This window comes from Mesoplodon densirostris, chromosome 6 (assembly GCF_025265405.1).
Source record: "Mesoplodon densirostris isolate mMesDen1 chromosome 6, mMesDen1 primary haplotype, whole genome shotgun sequence".
NCBI lineage: Eukaryota > Metazoa > Chordata > Mammalia > Artiodactyla > Ziphiidae > Mesoplodon > Mesoplodon densirostris.
In genome coordinates, this window is record NC_082666.1 from 115,333,758 (window position 1) to 115,359,767 (window position 26,010).

Sequence of the window (26,010 nt, forward strand, 5' to 3'; positions counted from 1 at the left end):
TCTCAGGGATAATCTTACTTTTGCTAAATGCATTCTTTTCTGCTTTTAGAAATGTAGACAAAACCATGTCTTGAGCACGTCCTTTTTTTTTTTTTTTTTTTTTTTTTAATTTTGTTCCTTAAGGGAAGCATCGTTTTCAGAGAGACTTTTTTTCTGTACCTTTTTTTTTTTTACTCTTGTTTTAACTCTTCTGAGGAGAAGGCTGTGGAGGACTGTCCCACGACACCGGGCAGGGTTTGGAGGGACGGATGTGGCCCCCAGCGTGCTCTGGGTGGAGCCGGGCCGGCCCAGAGTTGAGAGGACGAGTGAGTTACAATCCAGTGCCCACGGCCACTGGTCAAAACCTGCTGCCCACACAGAACGTTCACCGGGACGTCTTGGTCATCTGAACATCTCCTTTTTCTTTTTGCTTCCATCTCATGCCCTCTGCCCGCCCAGACTCTACCCTTGGCCTCACCGAGCTGTCCACAACTGGAAGGGAGCAGAACGGCCGGGGACAGCCAGGCTGCTGGTGAGCACAGCGCCCCTCCCACCAATGCCGCCGCCACGGACCTGCCAGGCCTGGCGCCCTCTTTCAAGGTGCAAGTGGGCGGCACAGTCTAACCATCACCGACGTCACGCTCCACATTTCCTGCTTTCCGGACACCCACGTAGAGGAGCCTTTCTTTCCATGGCAAAGAGCAATAAACTCTGAGTGTGTGTGTGGCCTGTGTGGACAGTGTCATCTTCCAGCATGATGGGCTTCGACCGTTTTGGTGTAAACATTTGTGTTTTATAAGATTTACTTTGTTTTTATTTTTCTACTTTGAATTGTATACGTTCGGAAAGTAACCGAATAAACAGAAGCTTATATCCTCGACGCGGGCGCATGGTTCCCTGTGGCTCTCCCGCCGCCGCCTCCCCGCGCGGCCTGGGCCCCTTTCTTTCTTGCACTTTGTGCCCCTTCTGTGGCATGCGGTGTGTTCCTGATGACCTCTGCCTCAGAGCCCTCTCTCTTTTCTGTCCTCTGTCTCGCAGCCTCATCTCCTCTGCCCTTTCCTCCTCCGGGGTCCTCTTCCCTGTCCTGTCTGGTCCCTGACTCATCTTCCTCTCCCCGAAGCCCCTGGCCGGCCTCGGGCCCGGGGCCTGACAGCCGCCTGCAGGTCACCTTGCTGCCGCCCTTGCTCAGCGACCAGGCCCAGCACGTGCATGCCCTGGGGACCTTCCACCTCTTCTGCCACGCCACAGGTGAGCGGGGCACCTGTCAAGGTGGGGGGCGGGCAGTGGGGGCCTCCTCCACGAGCACGGCCTTCCTGGCTGCACCTCTCCCGTGGTCCCCAGCGACACTAAACTGTTACCCCGAGGCTGTTCCAGTGGACAGCAGGGCCCGACCCGTGTTTCCTCAAAGAGCCAAACTTCTTTGGCTTCTCCGGCCATGGTTTCTGTTGCAACTACTCAGCTGTTGCCTTGTAGCTTGAAAGCTGCCGCTGCGCGAGCACCAAAGTTCACTTACAAATGGCAGCTTGCCGATTGCTGGTATATAGGGTTACTTCGTCGTCGGCTAACAATTTGGGTTTGATGTATGTGGCGTTTGGAGATTTAAAACATGAACCGTAGTGTCTCCAGAATGGGAATTGTTTTAACAACTTGCTTCAAGATGTTTAAATGCAGAAAAGATTGGGAGTCTGGCATGCCCCCTCGGATGTAGGAGGCGTTGGCACCGTGTTGGATGGTATTGGGATGGGGCGTCAGCCAAACCCACATTCCGAGTCTGTCCTGGGCTTTGGGCAGCGCCCGGTGGCCCAGTCTCCCCAGGGTGCCGTCTTCTAACTCATCAGTAGCTGTGGAGAGAAAGCACGTGGCACGTTCCGGGCCTGGCGGCTTGTTCTCTTTGCTCAGAGGCGAGGAATGAAGTTAGTGAGAAGGACAAGCAAATCTCATGTTGTTCCTGTTTTTGAGAATTTAAGCAAGCTGTGAGAAGCTGCTGCGTGTCACGCTGTTGCCTGATCCCCCATGGAGTTGGCTCACAAGCCTTTGGGTGGCTCTGTCCACTGGTGACCCCGCACGTGTGGCCACTGGTGACTCCTGCCTGGGCCTCAGGCAGTGGGCAGGGAGGTTGCCAGTGAAGGCGACTTTCGCAGACAGACCTCCAAGGGGCGGGTCCGTGTGGCCCCGGGTCACCTGGGTGCTGCTCTCAGCCACTTGACTCCCTTGGGACAGGGGCCCGGGAACTGCTTCAGGCCCCGAGGCCCGTCCCACAGTGGCAGGGTCCTCCACAGTCACACTGGGGAACCTCCTCGGTGGTGGGAAGGCAGGGAGGCTCGGTGCTGGGGACACCAGGGTCCCTTGCTGGCGGACACAGGCCCTCGGGGACCCCATAGCTGGGCCTGCGAGGACCCGCCCCTCAACAGAGCAGTTTCATGTCTGCACTTGGGGAGCCTACTCTGTCCAAGGGCAGCCTGCTGTTGAGGGGCAGAGTGGACGGGAGCATGTCCCTTGTGTCTGCGGCCCCACGCAGGCCTTGTCCCCAGGCTCATCCTGCCGCATGTCACTGGGTTGGGTGTCCCCAGTGACACATCCAGATCTAGGCAGGCGCTGCCCTCTTCCTCTCAACCTAGCCCAGTAGCCAAAGCCGGTTCCCTGTGCAATGTGGGTGTTCAAGTGCACAGTGTTTAAAAAGGCAGTGTCTCTGGCCATCCCCTCCCCCGAGTCCCTGAAGGCACCAGAACTAAAGACCAAGTTTCTTGTCAGGCTGCAGCTCTGCAGAAATGTTGGCTCCTGCCTCTGCCTGCAGGCACCTCCCCATCCGGGTTGCTCCCACGTGGCCTCGGTCTGAGTGTCACTGCAGAGCTGGGCTTAGGGGACCATCTCACAGTGGCTCAAGCTCTGGCCCAGCTAAGGCCAGGTCGGCTTCTCACGGTGGGCATGGCCTCACGGCTGGGTGGCTCAGAGGGGCTTCTCAGCTTACTGTCTTCTCTGCATCTCCAGATCATGCTGGTGGAGTGTGTGTGCGCGCCTGTGTGTCTGTATGTTGATGTGTGTATTTGTGTGTACATGGATATGTGTGTGTGCTTTGTCTGCTGACATATCTCTGTGCACATGTGTGTGCAGGTATGTCTGTTCTTGTGTGGACGTGTATGCACACATCTGTGTGTGTGTGTGTGTGTGTGTGTGTGTGTGTGTTTCTTTTTGGTCCAAAGCACTCTGCATGATGTGCCTTGTGGCCATACTTCCATTCACAGACCCTGAGTCTTCAGTGTAAGGAAGACAAATTCCAGGTTCTGGGGTGCGTCTCCTAACTGCTGGCTGTCTTCCGTTTGAAAGCGATGTATGTGCCCAGTTAGGGGGAGTTAGGAAAATACTGACAAATACAGAAAAGGGGTTCTGTGCTGGAGAAATTACGAAGGCATGTAGTCACGTTTCACTTTTCTGAAATAATCCATGCTCCTTGAGGGAAAATTAGAATAGTACAGATAAGCAGAGAAATCTCCCACTGCGTGCACATGAGCACACTTACCTTTATTTTGGCTAAAAATACAGATAAAACATACAGGCACATCTCGGAGATGTTGTGAGTTCAGTTTCAGACCCCGCAATAAAGTCACTATTGCAATAAAGCGAGTTGCACAATTTTTTTGATTTCCCAATGCATCTAGAAGTTACGTTTACACTATACTATAGTCTATTATATATATAGTCTATATATATATAGCCATGACATTATGTACCCTAATTTAAAAGGACTTTATTGCTAAAAACTGCTAATCATCAAGCAAGCCTTCAGCAAGCTGAAATAGTAACATCAAAGTTCACCAACCACAGTCACCATAAAATTATAATAATAATGAAAAAGTTTAAAACGTTGTGAGAATTACCAAAATGTGACACAGAGACACTGAGCAAATGCTGTTGGAGAAAATGGCGCCGATAGACTTGCCCGATGCAGGGTTGCCACACACCTTCAATTTGTAAAACACATAGTGTCTGCCAAGTGCAGTAAAGCGAGGCACAGTAAAACAAGGCAGGCCTGTACGTGTAACAGCGATTGATAACGCGTCCATATGCACATCTGTGCAAAGCGTGTGTCTGCACACGCACCGTGCACATATATACAGACAGAAATAGATCTATATAATTTTTTAACAAAAGTAGAACTTCTCTTTACCCTAACGGCCCTACCCTCATTCCTGATACAACTGTTTATCTATATCAGAGTTAGACCTGTGTTGTTTTTAAAGCTAAGAATGGATCCTCTCTACTTTGGGTGACATTTGCATATTCAGGTTTCGGATGGCCTTTCATGTTTTAACTACAGTGTTAGAAATCAGAGCCCTTTAAGCCACCGGGGTCAGAGGGGCAGAAGTGGCCTGGGCCTCGGCGCTCCTGCAGCGACCCCGTGAAGTTGGCAGCCGTGCAGGCATCTCCACTCCTTCCGACATGGCCCACAACATTGTCTGTAAAGCGCCTTTTGCCACCTGAGGTCCCAGGGTTTAGGATCTGGATATTTTGGGGGTCCCTCTTCAGCTGACCACAGGGCCCCAGCACCTGTGTGACGGGCTTGAGACACTTTGAGGAGGAAAGCTGAGGACCTTGGGGTGGTGGAGACCTGGGAGAGCCCCTTTTCCTCTCCCGGGCAGGTTCTCTTGGTTTCTGTACAGGTGTGAACTCTGGGCCACGCCGGGGAATCCGGAGTGAGTGTCCTTGGTGCATGCAGCCTCTGGGTGCTCGGAGAAGAGCCGCCCCCAGGGGTGCACCCGGCTGCCCAGTAGCTGGAACGACCCTGACCCTGGGTGTGAGTATGGGTGGTGGGTTGGCCCCCGGGCAACTGGGCTGGGGCCAGAGTTGACCACACGGAGGATGCCTGGAGGAAGGCTTGGCTGCCTGGAGCTGCACGGAAGGCAGTGGGGCAGCTGTCAGGACGTGGCCTGAGGACTTAGGGTGGATCCCATCACAACCCCCTCCAGCTGGGGACTCTCAGGCCCTCCGCCTCTAGGATGGGCCGGCTTCCCTCGGAGAGAGGCCATTGCTCGGGGGGATTCTAGTTTTGTCACACAGTAGAGTCAACGCTACACCAGTGGGTTTCCTTAGACGGTGTGGGTCGAGGTGCGGGCAGGACGGAGCCAACAGTCCCGCGATCCTGAGGTGGGCTGGGACCCGAGACTCCTGGTGGCCCCGGATTTCCGAGGAGCGGGCCCCTGTGGGACGGGTGGGTTTGGCCTGCTGACGTCATGTGGTGGCCCTGCTGACCGGTTTTAACTGTCGCTTTCCCTCTCTCTTTAATCTCCTCTGCCTTCGGAATTAGTTGGATAGTTTTAAAAAAGAATAAATGGAACGTAAGTACTTTAACATATGTGATGTTTTGCTACCGTTCAGTACACATGTAGAGAACATTTAACGGTGCCTGACGCCGTCCTCACCGTGGAGGTACATGTGGTTTCTGTCCTTGTGTGAGCCCCGGCCGCTGTGGGTGGAAGGAGAATTCGGCTCCTGAGAGGTCCTGGCCCATGTGGTTCAGGGTGACGAATCATCCCCAGCTCAGGCCATCCGGGGTCTTTGTCCCCGTGTCAGTCATAAGAACCTTCCAGAGGCTCCTGTGACCCATGTTCGTGGCCCCCGTCCTGGGGGGCTCGGTGCACGGCACCACTGAGCCGGGCGAGGGGATGAGAACCGACTTCAGTGTCTGAAATTCAGAGACGAGTCTCGCGTTCTTAATCAATAATGCCTCGGGCGTATCAGCTTTTAAAGTTAGACTCCACCAAGGTGCCTGCTGGCCAGGGAATGACTAAATGGAACATGGTGTCACCAAGTGCATTCAGTTAAAGGGAGGAAGTACCTCTGCCCGACTGACAGGCGCCCAGGCAGATGCACACAGACGTGGGGCTGTGTACGTGTGCGTATATGTACAAGTATGTACATCTGAATGTATACGGAGAGCATGTATAAAGTTATCTATGGGTAGAGTACAGAACGCTTTGTTTTGTATATTATACAAAAATTTATAATATGCAAAACTATAGTGATAGAACAAAACACCAGAAATCCCAGAAATCCTGCCCAGAAAACAACTAAACAGACCCCTGAGGGCTCGTCCAATGGGCCAGGAAGGCTGGGGGCTGCTGTGTAAAACGCTTCTGAACAGCTTTCAGGATTCCCTCCAGAGCCTGTGTAATGTGTCTTTCTTCCAAATAGCATTTTATTTTTATCATAAAATCAGTATTTGTTTGTTGTGGTGAATTTGGAAACTTCAGTAAAATATGAAGAGCAAAAACCTAGTCCCCGCCAAGTGTAACCAGCTGCAGCCCCACTGGCACAATGGCCACTTTTAGGCCTTTTCTCACGTGCATGTGTCCACACACATGTACATACATACACAATGTACTTACATATGGTCTTGATTTAATATAATGTTATTGTTACTTTTTCGTGTTACTAAATCTTTAACGTGATTCCTGATCGGTGACAACACGGGTGGTTGCCACAGCATTCAGGGGACCCCTTGTGGGACATTTCCTAATTTCCAATAAAAATGGCTTCAGTGGGTCCTGATCAGTGTCTCGGATTCATTCCTAGGATTGTCCAGTTCAAGGGTCTCACCTTCCCTTGGAAGGAAGTTTCTTTGAGGATCCTGAACGTGGTGGGTCACTGATGCAGGGACTGCACAAAGGTGAATAGGTCCTAAGTTGGTCATACGGGGACCTGACTGGCGACGAATCCATCAAAAGTAATCATATCTAAACTAGAGGTCTCTCCCCCTTCTAAAAAGCCCAGCACGTGACAGAGAAATGTCTGCCCACCACCGTTCCCACCTGGCCGTTCACACAGGCTCCCGCACGCAAGCACACCCTGATGCCGGCTGTTCTCATGCTGGTTTTTAATCCTGTGGCGCTATCATTTGTTTTTCCTGCTCAATGAACCCCAGCCACAGGCAGACGTATGCCTTGTACTGCTGTCCATCCTGCATGAAATCATGTTTTATGTGATTTCCCAGGTTGGCGGGCATCGGAGATGGAATCTAGCTTTTAAAAGCTGATTCTCAGGCAGGATTGTGATCAGGTCTGGGTCAGGGTCAGCCTCACAGCCTGCCCGTCCGGGGCGGCGCTGTCCACGCGGAACAGCAGGCATTTGTCAGGGAGCTGGGTCCTTGGACAAGGAGGCCAGAGGGCAGGGAGCCATGGAGCACAAGGCACTAAGGTGTCTGTACCCCTTTGCTCCCAAGGGTCACTGGGGACCACAGTGGGGAACCACCCCCAGGCCTCCTCCAGGGGAAGGACAGGGACTTACGGGAAAACTGCACTGTCACTTTGAGTCCAGCTGGGACGAGGCCCCTAATCTGGGAAGCCCCCATCTCCTGTGCCAGGATAGTTCCCATGGTTCCCATGACCCCTAGTGGGGGTCCCGGTGGTGAAGATGGTCTGTGTGCCCCCAGGTCCTGCGGACGTTCACTTGCTCTGGGAGAAGAACGGGCGAGAGCTGGAGGTGTGTGTCCCCACGCAAACCCACGTGCTGCCTGATGGCAGGGCCCACGTGCTCAGCTGGCTGCGAGACGCCCTCCGGGAAAGCGCCGAGTACCGCTGCTCCGCGCTCGCCACGGCGGGGAACAAGACCTCCAAGGTGCGGGTCACCGTGACCAGACTCGGTAAGTGCGCTCTCCTACCCTCGCCTCTTCACTATTTCCCCTTGTCCCTCGAGCAGCAGACTTGCATGGGAACATTTCAGTCTGGGGATTACCTGTAGGGTTTCACGAACATGGATGAGTTAGCTTTTCACTGTCTGCCTCATGGGTGCATGCATGTGTGTGTGCACACACACCTGCACACGCACACACCTGTACCCATGTGCACACATGAATGCATGCTGGCTGCCAATCCCCCGTCCTCCCAATAGAAGACTCCATCTTTTTTTTTTTTTTTTTTTTGGCTGCATGGCTTGTGGAATCTTAATTCCCTGACCAGGGATTGAACCCAGGCCCTGGGCAGTGAGAGCGCGGAGTCCTAACCACTGGACCGCCAGGGAATTCCCTGTGTTAACCTTATTAGGTTGGCCGACCCCGTAGTCTGTGATGATTTCCCCTCCTGTACTTTTGTTTCCCGTGTAGGTAACCACTGTGCTGATTCCTACTTGCTTGGTTCATACTTGTCATTAATTCCACATCAGACCCTGCAGTTCAGTCCCCAGTCAGTACAGACATACTGGCGTCCTGTGGTCAGCATCCCCAGAACCTCTGCACCAGAAGCCAAGTACCTCCCTGGGACTGGCCCTCTCCCGCTGAGGCTAGAGGTTCCATTCCTCTGATGTTGGATCTCGTGCTGTGTTTCCCGGCGTTCCTTCCTTTCTTCGATTTCATTCTTCTGTGAAGTGTCTCTTCTGGCACACCCAGGGTGCCTGGGGGGAGTCAGCGTTTTGAGAGGCTATGTCTTTTCTCCATCATCACACTTAGAGAGTCCAGCAGGGTAGACAGTTCTGGCCTGAAAGTCATTCCCTGGTGTGTGAGGCTGGCCCCGTCTTCTGGCCCCTAGGGGCCTGCCAGTGACCCTGTGTGACCACTGTCTTTCTGAGAGCTGTCAAGTGCGCGCCTGGCTGGGCCCCATCACATGTGGAAGCCCCCCCACCCCCTTCAACTTTCGGAAGCGTTCAACACTTATTCACTTTTCTCCACTTCATTTCCTGTTCTTTCTGGAACTATTTTCCAAGATGTTGGGCTACTTGGGGTCCATCTTCTCTTTATCCTGTCACCTCTGCTTCTGTTAGCTTTTCTCAACTTTATCTTGCACACCTGTTAGTTTTCATCCCACTCTCACACTTTATTACTCAGAGGTTTTCATTTTGTTCTATCGTGAGTGCATTCTCTTGTCTTGTGGATGCGGTGTCTTCTCCCCTCTCTGAGGGTTATGGAGAGGCTTTTCCAGTTTTCTTTTCCCTCCCAGTTGCCCTTTTTTGGTGGTTTTGTCTTAGTTTCCCTCAGAAGTCTTGGGACCCTTGATTGTTGGTTACATTTAAGAGCGCGGCACAAAGATCCCTCCCACGAGGCCCTTTCTACCCAAGCCGCGGTCTTTGGACAGGCAGCATTCCTGCTACTTGGGAGTTCGTTAGAAATGCGCAGCGACTCAGAGGTCCCGGGAGCACCTCGTGTTAACTCCTCCAGGAGATTCCTACCTGCGCTAGTGAGGAGGTTGGTCTGCCCCGCACCCGTCCACTGTCGTGCGGAGGGCCTCCGGCTACAGCTCACACTGGGCGCAGCAGGCCGTCCAGGGCTCAGGTTGGGCCATCAGTGAGGACTTAGGTTGGCCAGAGGCTGGGGCCTCATCACTCAGTACATAAAGCCCACCATCCTGTCTGCCTTCAGTGCGGGTACTGCCCAGGGCACCCGTCCTATGCTCTCCATGACCACAGTGTCTTCTGGAGCAGAGGCGGGGCACCTTCCCGGCTGTGCAGAGAGGTTAGGGCCCTGGGGGCCACGTGCTTCTGCTTCTGCACAGCCTTTGAAGCAGCCTGCGCGCCAACTCCCCGTCGCCCGCGCTCCCAAGCGTCTCCCCGCTGCTGGCCCAGGACCCTGTGTGCTGGGGTCTGCTGACTCTGCCGGGGGCCGTTTCCACCACTCCCTCTGCCTCTCAGCTTTCAGGTTTTCGCTGTTTCCTCTCCTATTCTCTGTCCTTTTTCAAGAGTTTATATGTCAATGTACATATTTTAAAAGGTCCTTTAAGTGGGGGTTACAGAGAAAAGGAAGTTACAAGTATTCGCTCCCACCCAGAACCTCCGTTCCTGTCATTTCTGTAGAATGCCCTTGCCTGTTGCTGTCAAGATAAAATGAATAATCTTGTCCTAAGTGTGCCTTACAAATTGTGACCTCTTATCCAGAAGTCAAGTGAACGGTGCTATCAGCAAATAGCTAAGGAGGAGCAGCCAGAGAAGCAACTAGGCAGTTGGGGCCGTTACTGCTTGACCTCATCTAACTCAGCTGCCTTATAAGGAAGGTACAGCTCACAGATGATGAAGGTTGAGTGACTCACCCAAGGTCACGCAGCTCACCAGCCAGTACGGAGCAGGGCTTGACTTGGATGGCAAGAAAATGTATACCTGAGTCACTCTACGGACAGTAGCCCCCAAATCCAGCAGAGGGCATGAGCACAGTTAAGACAACTCAGTATCTTCTATCTCCCCACAGACCCCACCATGTTTACTGAAGGTACGGGTGGTGGTGGGTGAGGATGTGTTAGAAGATGAAATGTTTCTTTTGGGATTCCGATTCCCACGTGTTGAGTCAGGAGCCCCTGCAGGGCCCCTGGAGGGAAGGGCCACTAAGGGCCCTTGTCCACAACTCTGGGTGCCTCCCTTTGTGGTCCTGGGAGGGGGCAGCTCCAGCCGAGGGCTGGTCGTATGGGTACTGTCACCACTGGGCCTGCTCAGCTCTACTCAGGGTATGAGTTCGACTTACTGTCTGAAGGACTCAGGTCTTTGGAACCCATTTCTTTCTTGCTTTTTAAAAAAAATTTATTTTGGCTGCGCTGGGTCTTAGTTGCGGCATGCAGGATCTTTAGTTGCGGCATGCATGTGGGATCTAGTTCCCCGACTAGGGATCGAACCCAGGCCCCCTGCAGTGGGAGCCCGGAGTCTTCCCACTGGACCACCAGGGAAGTCCCTGGAACCCATTTCTGAAATGAGTCACATGAGCTATAGTTGAAAGCAATGACAGGGTGCATTTTTACTACAGAGAAAAGCTATGGCTCTCAGACTCATGCCACCCTGACAACCCCTACAAGTGACTCATTTTCGAAATTCAGGATCAAACACAAAAGGAGGGCAGTGCGGGGCGAGTAGCACGTGATGTAAGGGGGCGCCAGACCTCACTACCGAGCAGCTGTCTGAACCTCAGCTCCCCGCCTCACCCGAGGGAAGCAGCAGCCGCCCCTGCCTGCCCCGAGCCCCAGGGTATCTGCATTGCCCGTGAGGTGTGGGGAGTTAGCCCCGCTCCTGGCTGCACAGAAAGGGCCAGTGAGATGTGGGGCTGGGGCCACTGTGACCTTGGGGAGCGGCTGCCGTGGGAGGTGGTGGCCCGGGGAAGGGCAGGCAGGGGACACTGACTGTGGAAGCCCCTGCAGCCAGGAAGGCGAGGCCCGAGGGGTCAACGCCTCACCCCTGCCCACTTGGCTGCCTCGGCCCGGCCCGGCCCCACACAGGGGCGTCACCTAGCTCGCAGCACAGCCTCGGTGCGTGGAGGGCCCCCGGGGGACCGTGAAGGCCGGCAAGCTGAGACCTGGAGCCCCGCCTCTGTCTTGCAGAGGCGACCCAGCAGGAGAGGTGGACCAGAGAGCTCGCCACCTGGAGGGCCGTGGTCGGGGAACACGACCGCATGATGCACAGCTGGAGGAAGGAGTGGGTACGTGGCCGGGCGCGAGGGAGGGCAGGGGTCTGGGGGGCCCGTGCTGCCAGTGGGCCCCACGTGCTTCCTGCTGGCCCACTGAGCAGTTCTGCTTTCTGAAACCTGCACCCCTGCCACCCGCAGCCGTCCAGCCTGGAGCCGATCCCCGGAAAGGAGTCGGCGCAGGGTGGGGCCCTTACGGGAAATCGAAATCAGGCAGGGCCAGCTGGTTCTGGGGAGAAGCCCCCACGGCCACCGCGACCCCCAGACACAGCTCAGCACACCAGGCTTCCCTCCCGCGGGACCCTAGACCCCACGGGGAGCACACGGGAAGGGGGCTCGAGGCCCTCCCGTTCCGCCAGGAACTCGAAGCCCACGTTGTTCTTTCAGGAACGCTGTAACCAGGACACCTAGCCGCCAGGAGGCAGTGCCGAGTCCAACCCCAAGCCGACCTTATGCAGCCCTGGAGGCCCCCGGGGCAGTGAGCTGCCTCCCTGCTGCTGGACGAGGCCATCAGGGCTGCTCAGTGGAGAACACGGAGGCCTGAGTGAACCCGCGCCAGTAGCCGAAACCTCTTTTAATTAGGTGCTTCGATGGGACAGAATGGCCTGTCTGGCAGAAACAGGAAACCGAGAAGGTGTTAACAGGCTACAGACAGAAACTCTGGTTAAGACGGCAGTGTGCGTGACGGTCCCTCCCCCAGAGGCACTGCTGTTACGCTCCACAGGCCACGCCTCACCATCTGACTGATCTCATGTCATGCGAAGGGGCCGTCCCCTGCCCCCTCAACAGCCCAGTCCCCTCGTAACTGCTGGTTTTACTGCTGTGGAGCCACCTTCCTACTTAGCCCCTCGACTCTAAGGGACAGGGAAGGGCAAGGCTTCAAATGACAAGAATTTGCCTTAAACCTGGAGTGCTGAGGTCCCAACTCAGGAGCTAACAAACATGGACTGAAGAGACTCTGTGTTATTCCTCACTGATGTCAGAGCTTCGGCCTGTTTTCTAAAGCTCCCAGTGTGCACCTGTGCACCGGCAGCCACGGCCCGGGCACCAAGCTTGTGTGAGGAGGAGAAGCCATCAGGTCAGCTGTGTGCATCTCCCGGGTCACAGTCGCTCTTCTCGCAGCGGTGCGGGTCTGACGAGGCTACTCTGTACACACGCTTCGGGGTCCCTAGTGGTTCACGCTGCACCTGGGGACGCTGCCGTGTGTGTGTATAAATGTGAAGGCCGAAGCTGCTCAGCCTGTAACCTTACAGATACTTTTTGTTTGTGGAATGATGTTTTTTAATGGAATGCCAGTCTATCATAAAACCAAAACCTCTGTTAAGCTGTACTCTCTTGTGACCCTAGCAAATGGATGTCTCCTCAGCTTCATGACCACAGCCGTTTCCAGGCCCCCTTGTCCTGAAGCTGGGTACCTTCGTACAAGAGCAGCACACATTTCCAGCCAGTCACCTAGAGGATCCGTTCTGAACAAGGCTTCTGAGGACGGCTGGCTTTGGGGTTAAAGTTGTCCCATTTGCCCACCCAGCTGCTGGCCCACCTTGCCAGCAGACGCCGAGCTGGCTCACGGACCGCCACGCACTGTGACGGGGTTTTTGGTGAAACACCCATCGGCCCTCGCTGTGGTTCTCGTGCGGGTAGGCTCCAGCCACCACAGCTGTGGAGTGGACGGCTCCAAGACTGGGGGCCCTCTCCTTGGTGCTATGATTCTTCTCAAGTTTGGATACAGTCAGAGCACTTTCACGCCCAACAAAAACAGACAGACACTTCCAGTTATCACATCAGCACGCAGGGTCCTGGTGGGAAATGCGGTTATGAGGATGAGTTTTCTCTGAACTGGTGGAAGAAAATAAAGAGTTCTTTCTACGTTTGCTCAGTGAAGCGTGTCTGTACTTGGGAAGCCTGCCTGCCTTCTGTGGCACCATCAGTACAGAGTAGGTCACTGTGTCACCTGCAGCAGTGGCCTCTGTCAGGAAAGTGACACCATGGCCAGGGCAACTCAGCATTAAGTCACACAAGCGAACCCTCTCAGGAGCTGAATGAATGCGATGTTAAAAACCCAACGTACTTTGTTCAGCTAATCTCAACAAATACCACAGACCCAGAGGCCTTGGGGGCTCTGGACAAACAACGTGCATCTCTAGCAGAGATTTCTTAATGATTTTTTGATTTGTCAGTTTTGTAATTCTAGACTGCTGAATGCAGCTGACAAGCTATTTAACTTTCTCCCTATAAGTTCATTTGGAACCTTTACTCTCAATCTTTTCAAACCTACTATAGTTGACACGGGGTGGGGTCCTCCCTGCTATTCCTCCTGGTGGCCCTGAAGGAGAAACCTGTGACAGGATGGAGGGCTTGGTGGACCAGCTTGCATGTCCCTCATTTAAACAGCTCAGAAAGTGTATGGAAAAGCAGGGCACACACCAGGAACAACAGATAAGACACACTGGTGCTTCCCACAGACGACCTCCACCTCGCCGCCAGCCCTGGCCACGCAGCGGGCCATTTCCAACTCCTTATTCCACTTTTATTTGCTTGTCACAGGCCCACTCACTCTCAGAGGTACATTCGGCATGACAATTCAACTAACAGTATTTTCAAGGCCACACGATACCCTGCGTGCTTGACAAGGTGCAAAGCAGTGAAACGCGTTCCTGCCATTTCCCGTGACCAGCACGCCAGCAGGCTGGACCGAGGCAGGTAAAGCAACAGTCTCTTAAGGGTTAGTCACTACTTCGAGGCCCAAGAAGCCTGAGCCTGAGCAAACCTATCCCTGCTCAGTCCCCTTCAGTTCAAAGAAGAGTGCCCAAAAGACACATATCAGGACGCAGGACCACTGATTAGACCAAGATGACTGGAGTCTCCAGTGAAATTAAATAATCACTCTTTATTCAAAATAAATAAGCCCTCTTACTTACAGGAAAATATGAAAGTAAACTTCTATCCTTCTGGCCTCTAAGATAGAAACCACATTCAAAATATGTTCACTTACAAGAGAAAGAAAATATTTGTAGATTATGAAAACCGAAATTTAGAAACTTCAATATACATTTGTTTCTTTGCAAAATAATAAGAGGAATAATTTATGTCAAAAGGTCACAGGTTAGAGAACCGATTTTCCTCCTGAGGCTCATTTTAGCAAACCCTCCAAGTACCCCCGAATCTTCTGGCTGAAAAGCCACAACCTGAGAAAGGCACCCCTCCCCCCGCCGCTGCTCCTGTGCTGACACTGGTTCCCGCAGCGCCCGTCCAGCGGCTTCTGCAGGGCTGTGCCGTCACCGGGACTGGGAACGTCAGGCTGGAACCCCGCTGCCGCCCAGCCACATCACCTCGGCCCCCCGCTGCTTTCCACAAACTGACTTGGCTCAGCTACTCTGCAATGGAGAGACGCTCCCTTAGCAGCAGAGTACTCCGAGTACCACCTTTTCCAGCATTTTCCAGACTCATATTGCACTCACAGGGCCAAGGCTACATCCCGAGGCTTGGTGAAAAGGTTTCCGCCAGCATACCAAGTGCCTGTCCATGGGACTCGCAGCTTTTGGATGCCTACGAACACCGCTGGTTAATTTCCCAATTAAACAGTCATACAAAACACACACTAGGTCAACGAAGAACTGAGAAGAAGAAAAAGACCCCGAAGTCTTTCAGCCCCCGCCCCCTTACCCCCAATACACAAACACACAGGAAAAGAACTCTTCTTATAAATTCAAGTTCATCATCTGAGAGGTCGAAGCCTCCAGCGATTCCTCCAGTTCCAGGGCACGTGGAGTGTATGCTTCCAGATGGTTTCTCCAGATTTCAACTGGAAACAAGAAAGCACACAGCTGATGGACGGCGGGGACAGCCAGGGAAGTCTCTTGGAAAGCAAGCAGCATGTGGCCTGCCCAGTGAACCGGCTCCCTAGATGGGGCCCGGCAAGGACTCAAGCCCAAGTCCCCAGCTGCAACCCCCTCGCGAGCAGCACCAAACACCTCGGCGCACGCCGGCCTTGACAACCGCCCGCCAGGGATACAGCTGTCCTCAAGGATGCCCTCTGTTTGGGTGCCATGTGACCCGAGGTCTGGGACATCCACTGACCAGCCCTCCCAAGTCTGAGGCCACCTCTTCAACAAGGGCCGGGTCTGAACGGGGCCTTTTGCAGCCGGTCCTGCCACAGTGGCCATGCTGCTCTCCTGGGCACCCTTTTTAATCAGCGTCGATGCAGACTTAGAGGAGGCTCAACCCCAAATCCATTCCCCCGGCACTCACTGTAGTGTGGCTCCTCTTTTCCGGCAGGGGCCAGGGGTCTGTCCTCTGCAGAGCAGCTGGGGCCCTGCGTGGGCGGGCTCGCGGGTGCGAGGCGCCCAGGCTCTCCCGGCAGCTCCCAGCGCGCATTCTCCAGCATGGTCCTGTACGCCTGCCGGGCCGCCATCGTCAGCTCGACCATCTTGTGGAACTGGTCCTTGGGCAGAAACGAGAGCACAGGTGACACCCCCTGCAAACTGGCAGTGGCGCCCTCCACAGGGAAGCAGGGTGACGCCCGCCTGCGGTGCTGCCCGAGGGAAGAGCAGGTGCTGACCTCAGGCCTGCTTAAGGTTCCTCTGTGGCAGCGGTGAGCCCGGAGCTAAATTCGGAACCACACTTCCATGCTTTTAAGGAAACAAGGCCACCAACGCTGCTGCCTTCAACACTGGGGCCCCTGAGGCTCAGGGCAGACAACCACCATCCCTCCTGACTCCCTCCCACGAGCAAGGCAGGCCGGCGCCCCCTCGCCATCTCACCTGGGCCCCGTCGTAGCTGAAGATCCCCACCACGCTGACAGGAACAGCCTTGTTCAGACTGCGCCCCAGAGCTTTGCGGTTGAGAGCAAACACAAAGGGGATGTTCTGCTCACAGGCGTAGTCAATGATGGTGTGCAGGGTGTCGTCCAGCCCACCTGGTCAAAGGACAACGAAAATGACAAGGAAGTGCGTCACACGAGCACGCTGGTGACACTGGCCGCCAAGGGCTTTTCCCGACAGTGACACTCCTGGCCATCTCCTGACTCAAGCCAGTGTACCAGGCCAGGGCGCACCGGGAGAGAGCCAGTCGCTGCGGTGCAAGGACACTATTACTCTCGGCCACGTGGAAGAAATCAACTCTCCAAGAGAGACACTTCTAAACGCAATAAAACGTGATAAAACATGTCCACGTCAAGTCAACGTCTGGTGCTGGTGCTGGTGCCGGTGCTGGGCGTAACGGAAAAATGAAGGCTTGGTAAGTACTTGCTGAATACCACGTGCCACCCTCGGTCTAACGGCCTCCTGTGGACTGGCTCCTATATCCTCAACAAAACCCTCAAGGGGAGGCTGCACCCCACTTAGAGATGGAAATCCAGAGCCCGGAGAGGTCACTGAGTACCTCCAACCCTGCCTCCCAGCGAAGCACCAGCCAGGCAGGAGTGGGAAGGGAGTGGCACCGAGAGCAGAGAGGGTGAAGGGAGCCCTGCATGCGGGTGACGTGCCTGTGGAGCCAGAAACCCAGCAGCACTGACGAGTTACCACCAACAGGAGGATCACATCTGGGCGTCTGTGCACAAGTAATGCAGAAACCGCCAGTATGCACACATGCATCAGCCAGCTAGAACGTAAAATGGAAGAAATGACTCTATATGTGACAGCAACCAAACACCACAACAGGTGGGGATAAATGTGGCAAGAAACGTGAGAGATTTACAGAGCAACTTCAACATGCTAGTGAAACACAATAGAAAATCTAAACAAAAGGCACCTATGCTCTTGGATGGAATGATCCAATATGATCACATGTCAATTTTATGTTAATGTAAAACTTTTTATACTGTAACTTACTCTAAGTGGGATTTTTTTGAGAAATAAAAAAATATTGGGTTGGCCAAAAGGTTCGTTCTATTTTTTCCGTAAGATGTCTCTAGTAGCACTTAGCTGTCTTTAACTTCATTTGAAACAGTTTTGTTAGATTGTATTGTGACAGCTGTCATCTCAGCATGCATTTAAAAAAACTTATCAAAATTGGTGAATTTTTGTGTAGCCACTTTAATATTGAAGATGGAAGAAAAAAAGCAACATTTTCGGCATATTATTCTTTATTATTTCAAGAAAGGTAAAAACGCAACGGAAACGCAAAAGAAAGATTTGTGCAGTGTACGGAGAAGGTGCTGTGACTGATCAAATGTGTCAAAAGTGATTTGCAAAGTTTCGTGCTGGAGATTTCTCGCTGGCTGATGCTCCACGGTCGGGCAGACCAGTTGAAGTTGATAGCGACCAAATCAAGACATTAATTGAGAACAATCAACGTTATACCACTCAGGAGACAGCTGACATACTCAAAATATCCAAATCAAGCACTGAAAGTCATTTGCACCAGCTTGGTTATGTTCATCGCTTTGATGTTTGGGTTCCACATAAGTTAAGCAAAAAAACCTCCTTGACTGTATTTCCTTATGCAATTCTCTACTGAAACGTAACGAAAATGTTCCATTTTTAAAACAAATTGTGATGGGTGATGAAACGTGGATACTGTACAATAATGTGAAACGGAAGAGATCGTGGGGCAAGCAAAATGAACCACCACCAACCACACCAAAGGCTGGTCTTCATCCAAAGAAGGTGATGGTGTATACATGGTGGGACTAGAAGGGAGTTCTCTATCATGAGCTCCTTCTGGAAAACCAAACGATTAATTCCAACAAGTACTGCTCTCAGTGAGACGAAATGAAAGCAACACTTGAAAAACGTCCAGAATTAGTCAAAAGAAAATGCATAATCTTCCACCAGGATAATGCAAGACTGCATGTTTCTCTGATAACCAGGCAAAAACTGTTACAGCTTGGCTGGGCTGGGAAGTTCTGATTCATCCGTCATATTCACCAGACACTGCACCTTCAGATTTCCAATTATTTCAGTCTTTACAAAAATCTCTTGACTGAAAATATTTCCATTTCCTGAAAGACTGTAAAAGGCACCCGGGACAGTTCTTTGCTCAAAAAGTTTTGGGAAGATGGAATTATGAAGCTGCCTGAAAAATGGCAGAAGGTAGTGGAACAAAAGGGTGAATACGGGCCTCCCTGGTGGCGCAAGTGGTTGAGAGTCCGCCTGCCGATGCAGGGGATACGGGTTCGTGCCCCGGTCTGGGAGGATCCCATATGCCGCGGAGCGGCTGGGCCCATGAGCCATGGCCGCTGAGCCTGCGCGTCCGGAGCCTGCGCGTCCGGAGCCTATGCTCCGCAACGGGGGAGGCCACAACAGTGAGAGGCCCGCATACCGCAAAAAAAAAAAAAAAAAAAAAAAAAAAGGGTGAATATGTTGTTCAATAAAGTTCTTGGTGAAAATGAAAAATGTGTCTTCTATTTTTACTGAGAAATCAAAGAACCTTTTTGGTCAACCCAATACATAATATGAGAACAGCCTTTTGAAAAAGGAAACTAACGTCAGGCTAGCATCGCCAGGTCTTAAAGCTTGCTATAAAACTACAAGGACGTAAACGAGGGGATGAAGAGCGACAGAATGGAAGGTCCAGAAACAACCCAAATGCGTGGCACTTGAGCACGTCGGCAAAAGCACCCTGAAGCACCGGACAAGGTGCAGAAGGGACAGCGAGCGGGTCAGCCTCTGCACAGATCCATCTTAGACGAAAGTGCATTCAACCTAAGCAAAAATGAAAACATGGAAGACCCAGGGAAAAAACAGAATTAAGAAAAAAAATCTTTAATAACCCTGGAGTAGGAAGGTCGATGAATGACAAAACCTAGATGCAATAAAAACAAGAATAAAAAAATACCAGTATGTACACACCTGAAGTCTCTGCATGGCCAAAAAAGGTTTAAAGAAAAACAGGCACATGACAAAACAAAAATATTTACAACTCTTACCCAAAGGGGCTCTTATTAAAACAAGGTACACATAAATATAAAAAAGACTGACATCCTAAAAGACAAATGGGCAAAGAATCAACAACTTACAGAAAACGCCAAGCCCTTAAACAAGTGGAAAGGTGCTCAACCCCCCTTCACAAGAAAATGCCAACAGAATCTTCCCAAGAGGGTGGGGAGGCCAGGAGGAAGCAGCACGCCCGGCTGCGGGGGCTGCAGTGTCCCCGGGGGGCAGCGTGGCATGTGCGTTAACCTGGTAAGTGCACAGGCCGTTTCGCTCTAGGAACGTACCTACGGAGATGTTCAGTAAGAAACGACAGTGTGTGGACTTCCCTGGCGGTTCAGTGGTTAAGACTGCGCTTCCACTGCAGGGGGTGTGGGCTCGATCCCTGGGCGGGGAACTAAGATCCTGCATGCCGCACAGCGTGGCCAAAGAAAAAAGAAAAAAACTACAGTGTGAAAGGTGCATCCTTGTTTACGGCTACAGAAATCTGAATGCAACTGAAGTGACCATCAGCCCGGGACTGCGCAGCCAGAAGAATGGGAGGGTCCCGAGCCAGACTGTGATACTAAAAAGAGCAAGGCACAACTGGGATCCAGGACACCAGATCTCACACACACACACACACGGACTAACAAGGACACATCAACATATGGCAATGGTGGTTGCCTCTGTGTGGTGGGAATTATCTGGGGGACTTACTCCCAAAGGAAAGTAACAAGCACTGAATCCTGCCCTCTTGCATGGTGAGCTGTCTGAACCTAGCATCTGGAAGGTTACAGCATGGCATTGCCCCGGTTCCTCTGCAAACTGACCAGTTCCTGAGCGAACACACAACGTCTGCATGAGAAGGAAAAATTGCCCAAGATCTCCTATCACGTGGTATCTAATTACATACGATTACCTAGTCTTCTTTCAAGAGGAACTTCTCAAATGCACATCCTACTGCTCTGAGGGAACTGGGAACTCCTCCTGCAGCTGGTTTGACTGGGGATTAATGGTTAAGCCCCATATCCCTGAAGTCTGCCCACCCCCCTGCCCCAGATCCACCTGAAGAGTATCAAAGATGATGAGGATGGAATCCCTGGGGACATAAACTTTCAAGGAAAAACAGTTCTGGGCAGGCGGTGAGAAGGGGGAGACAGGACCAGAGGTGAGGCGATGGCTGTGCTCCTTACAGTGAGATCTTTTCAGCTTATCATGGGAGGCTGACCGAGTCTCTTCAACATCAGCCCCATGGCCTCTCACTCAAGGGTCTGTCTCTGCCTTGTGTCCACCCCAACCCAGGAGCTGGTCACAAAGGCTGCTACAGCAGTGTACAGAAAAGAGCTATAATGCGACCGGCCCAACAGCCGCCATCCATAAAAAGGCCAGCTTACTTGGTTGACCCTTCTGGTCCCTGAATTTGGGCTTTGGGAGGACCCCTGTCACCCCACCTGGGAAGAGTGGCTACTGTACCCAAAATGCATATGAGGATTATACTGAACACCAGCTTTCCTTCTGTGAGCCTGGAATGTGGGGACATGCCAGGCAGAGGGTGCCCATGTGACCAGCCCCAAGGAGCCTCCCTGGTAGATGACATCACACTTCACACGTGTTGTCACATCTCGTTCTGCGGGAATTCAGCGCGTCCTCTCTGACTCCCCCGGGGAGAGGACACTGGAAGCATGCCCTGCTTTCCCCGACACAGCAGCCAAGTCGAGATGGTTCTGCTCAGCCCAGTCCCAGCCGACGTTACTAGTGAGAGCTGAAAGCATCTCCAAGTGCCGACTTCTCAAAGTTCCACAGGAAGACAACTTAAAACAAGCAAATGCTCAATCAGGTAAACAATTTCCATTTAAAGTTTAAGTTCAGAATTATCAGGCAAATGCCACTCGGAGCAAATACAGTATTTTAACATAATCCCAGGCTGTAATACTAAATTTTACATGTAAAATGACTGCAATCTATTGGCTATCTTTTCCAAGGAATAAACATTCTTAAAACACATAATCGAGTTCTTTATGCTTCAAAGCAAAAAAAAAAAAAAAAAAAAAAAAAAAAAAAAAAAAAAAAAAAACAATGTAGGGACGGATGATTAAACAACGTATTTTAAATGCGTAACAAATCCTTGAGATGCCCATCAGTACATTCTTAGCTCCGTTCTCTGGCACAGTCAGAGGAGTGGGGGCTTAAAGAAAGAGCAAGGTGGGCTGCCAACTGAATACACACATTCCCGTTTTTTGGGTTGTCTTTTTTTTTTTTTTTTGGCTGCTTTGGGTCTTTGTTGCTGCATGTGGGCTTTCTCTAGTTGCGGCAAGCGGGGGGCTGCTCTTCGTTGAGGTGCGCGGGCTTCTCAATGGGATGGCTTCTCTTGTTGTGGAACACGGGCTCTAGGCACGTGGGCTTCAGTAGCTGTGGCACACGGACTCAGCAGTTGTAGCTCTTGGGCTCTAGAGCGCAGGCTCAGTAGTTGTGGCACATGGGCTTAGTTGCTCTGTGGCATGTGGAATCTTCCCGGACCAGGGCTCAAACTCATGTCCCCTGCACTGGCAGGCAGATTCTTAACCACTGCGCCACCAGGGAAGTCCCTGGTTTGTCTTTTAAAGGTGAAAATCCACAGGAGGATGCAAGATAAGAGCAAAAATGTTTTGGAAGCTGAAACGCAAACAGTTGACTCAGCTGACCTAAGCCAACAATGGGAAAACCCCTAGACCCAGCCATTTATACCCTAGAATTCAATCCCCAGACCTTGGCAGCTAACTGGCAGCACTGGGCACTTCAGAGACAGGGTGAAGTTCAGATGAGGTGACAGCAAGTTGGTGTCCAGACCCACTTCACCCAGCCGACATGCCAGTGCCGGGCCTCTGGTGGGGCAGGGCGGCAGGTCTGTGGGACACTGGGACCCACACTTCTAACCGTGAGTGTAAGGACAAGGTCACAGACTCCCAGCAGGAGGTAAGAGAGTTCTTCCCCAGGGAATATGGAGTCAGAGAGACTGAGCAGCAGCCCAGCTGTCATCCTACAGCAGAGGTTCTAGCTTGGCATCCACAGCAGCAACTAAGAACTTACTAGAAATGCAAAGTTTGGGGCCTGCTGGACCTGCTCAGGAAGGAACTCTGGAATCTGTCTTCACCAGCCTCCTGGGTGACTCTGATGCTCACTACAGTTTGAGAACCACTGCCCTCAAATGCAGCTCAAAGCCTTTAAATGCCAGCCCCGCCCCCAGATTTCTAGTCAGCTTTAATAGCTGTTAAAGACAAACAGGGGACTTCCCTGGCGGTCCAGTGGTTAAGACTCCGTGCTCTCAATGCAGGGGGCACGGGTTCGATTCCTGATCGGGGAACTAAGATCCCACATGCACCACGGTGCGGCCAAAAAAATTTAATAATAATAATAAAAAAAGACAAAAAGATAGCAGACACCGGTATCTGCAGAAACCTCCGCCATGAGATCAAAACAGCAAACCACCTGGGAAGGGAGGCTATGCAGGGAGAAGGCAACTTCACATCACTATTATTCTCAGGGAGGAAACACATCCACAGAGCAACGGCAGCTGCAACACACAAAGAAACTTCAGAGAACAATAAAAATAGCTCCCAGAAATTAAAAATAATAGCAAAAATAAAAACCTCTACAGAAAGATTAAGAGACATAGCTGAAGAATCCTTACAGAAAACGGAACCAAACGAAAGAGGTGAAAGAAGAGGAAAAGTCACAGGAGGACAGCAGTGCAGGAGGCCCAGCATCTGAGCAACATGGTTCCAGGAAGAGCCTAGAGAGGACCGACTGTAGGGAGAGTCAGAGCACAAACCCAACAGCACGTCTGAGAACTGAGAGCACTGCCTGCAAACCGCCCCACCTCCCGGAACCCTGCGCACAAAGAATTTCCCACAAGCTTCCAGAGAGAAGGGAGAACAAAGGGGAAAAGGTCAGAAATCGGAAAGACTGGATTTCAAGCACCATCTTCTAAATGTGCCGCCATGTACCCTTTCTCTCATAAGCCACTGGGGGATGTGCACACCCCAAGACAAAGGAGTGCACGAGAGCCACTGAACACCACACCCCAACAGGAGATGGGGGAGGCAGTCCCCAGGACGACAGCTGCACAGGAAGCACAGAGCCTGGAACGATTCCAGAAGAGAAGCTGCAGAACGCCCGATGCACCCACTGCCTTAAGAGGTTCAGGCAGCTGGCTGAGAGCTTGAGGAGTGATTCATTTCAAGTTCAGCACCTGCCATGGGACTGTGGTGGGGACACTGCCAGCACACAACCGAACAGGCAGGTCCCCTGAGACCCCTTTCTGATGGCTGGGACTGGACCTGCCCTGAACTAGGATGGGGACGAGCCCACTGGGCTGGCAACGAGCGGGTCCAGCTGCTGCCCTAGTGCCCCTGGGTGCTGCAGGCAGGTCAGGAAACCTCAAGTCTTCAGACTGGAACAGCAACCGGAAAAGCTCAGGGCTAGGATCTGGACTGGATCCCTCAAAGTCCAGTTCCAGCCGAGTGGAAGTTTACACTGAAGGAGAGAGGAATAGGACCAGAGAAGGACTCCGAACACTTACACGAAGATGGAGGGCCAGTGTCTAAGTGATGGCGTTCTGCTCTTAAATGACAACCCCTCTACTGCGCAGCCTGAGGAGGACACAAAATGGACCACCCGAGGGCCAATGGGAGGTGTCACAGACGTCCCATCTGTCGGTCGCCTCGCCCAGCATATCACATCCCGAAAAACAGAACCAACCTTCCAGCATCAGTAAGATGGCCAAGTGCTTGGACAAACCCATCTTTCCTTTTTTTAAAATTAATTAATTAATTAATTTTGGGGGCTGTGTTGGGTCTCCGTTTCTGTGCAAGGGCTTTCTCTAGTTGGGGCGAGCGGGGGTCACTCTTCATCGGGGTGTGCGGGCCTCTCACTGTCGTGGCCTCTCTTGCTGCGGAGCACAGGCTCCAGACACGCAGGCTCAGTAGTTGTGGCTCACGGGCCCAGGTGCTCCGCGGCATGTGGGATCTTTCCCAGACCGGGGCTCGAACCCGTGTCCCCTGCACTGGCAGGCAGATTCTCAACCACTGCGCCACCAGGGAAGCCCAACAAACCCATCTTTAATCAGTGGACAGATGAGTTAGTCACAGACTGAGCAAGCACGTTTAAAACTGACAAAAGCCCAATGCAGGGACCGCCTAGCTGCCAGTCACAAAGCCTCTGTGGTGTGAGTGACCAGTAACCACGGGAGGCCTGCGCAGGCCAGCTGAGCCACACTGTGAAGACCACAGCCTGCCTCACAGAGGGATGCGCTGGCTGATCCGATAAACTCTGGAAACAAATTACTCAATTAAGAGAAAATGAAACAAACTGAGCTGCTGAGGCCTCGGTGCCCCTTAGCTGCTGACGGGTGTGTGGTGGCCAGAGGGTGTGTACTGCAGGGGGCCACACGCCAGGGACGACACAGAGCCCTTACCTTTCGACTGTATCTTCTCACAGTTGGGGGAGATGATGACGCATTTCAACTTTCTGAGCTTCAGATGTTTGAGAACTTCCCTCAGCCCCAGCACAAGTCGGCGTTTGGTCTTGGCCTTGACTGGATCTTTCTGGTACATACGATCTTGGAAACGAACCAGCTCTTTCAGCAGGTCCGTAACACAAGCGTCAACTTCTTTACTGAGCATCTGGCTGCAGTAGCTGAAAGAAACATTAGACACGGTCACGTTCCCACTGGTTGCGACACTCCAGCGCACTGCTCCTGGCACACCTCAGATGAGGTGGACGGCACGCCCCTTTCAAGCAATCACGCTTTGATGAGGAATACGAGTCAAAAAGGTGGAACTCCTGATAGGATTTTACGCAAGGTATGGATGGAGGCATCCTCTCCAGCCCCAACTACAAGGGACAAAGACCTCTGGGCCCCATGCCCCCAGGGCAGCCACTCCCGGGTGCTTCTCCTCATGAAAAAAAAAATGTTTGGAGAGTCTACCCTGAAGAAAAGTGGGAGGGAAGGAGGCGGAGTGCCCTAAGAAATTACATACAGAAATTACACAACGAGAGGGAACCCGGATGCAACGGGCTGTCACCTCACTACCCGTCCCCCCAACCACAACTTGGCTTCAAGGGCACCTCTGGCATCACGGCACTAGGACCTCTCGGGAGCGGATCAGGCAGCCCTGGCCTGTGTTACAGCCAGGTCCTAGCCACCCTCCACCGGGAGGATGCAAACACCGGGGCCCAGCCGAGCCAGCGGGCCAAGAACTCAACGCCCAGTGTCAGAGGGGGCACAGTGCCCCGGGCCCCACTGCAGGCACAGCTGCCCGGCTCACTCACTCCCTGAACCGCCGGCTGTGGATCTTGGGGCAGGCCTCCACCTCCTTCTGGGGCTCAGCTCCCAGCCGGTCTTCTGACTTGCTCTCTGCCACGGAAGCACAGGACACCAACTCTTCCGTTCCCCCTGGAGTTTCAGAGAAAGCAGTCACAGCATGGCCCCTCTGGGGTTCCACACACAGACTGCGGGGACTGAGGCAGGGCATGCTCAACAGCGGCAGTGTCGCCAGAGAAGCCAGACTTGGCGGCACACACCCGCCACATCCAGACACGGCCACCGAGCGTCACAGCAGGCAGAGGAGCGATGGGAATGGCTTGGGAAATCAGAAGAACTGGGCGACTCTCTGCACTGCCTAGAGGTGCCTCCCCGTCCCTTATTTAGTTATTTGCTTATTTTTGTGCAGCGTTGGTGGTAGAGTGGTGAGCACAGCTGCCTTCCTAACCATCTTTAAATGTGTAGTTCAGTGGCCAAATTTATTTTTTAATTTTGAAATTTAACCTGAAGTTCTTATC

The 26,010-nt window shown here is 52.7% G+C and overlaps 1 protein-coding gene across 9 annotated transcripts in view; it reads right to left on the reverse strand.

Moving 5' to 3' along the window:
* Positions 1–14,205: 14,205 nt before the first annotated feature.
* SECISBP2 (SECIS binding protein 2) overlaps positions 14,206–26,010 on the reverse strand; it is a 39,587-nt gene continuing 27,782 nt past the window's right edge. For 8 of the 9 annotated variants that reach the window (XM_060102463.1, XM_060102459.1, XM_060102457.1 and 5 more), the window contains 5 exons: positions 25,501–25,624; positions 24,644–24,864; positions 16,099–16,253; positions 15,587–15,779; positions 14,206–15,140 (listed from right to left, as the gene is read on the reverse strand). In XM_060102463.1, the coding sequence (XP_059958446.1) occupies positions 15,037–15,140; positions 15,587–15,779; positions 16,099–16,253; positions 24,644–24,864; positions 25,501–25,624 (797 nt within the window). In that variant the 3' untranslated portion in view covers positions 14,206–15,036. Of the gene's footprint in view, positions 15,141–15,586; positions 15,780–16,098; positions 16,254–21,277; positions 21,844–24,643; positions 24,865–25,500; positions 25,625–26,010 lie in introns of those variants that run through there. The other variant, XM_060102460.1, reaches the window with a different exon arrangement.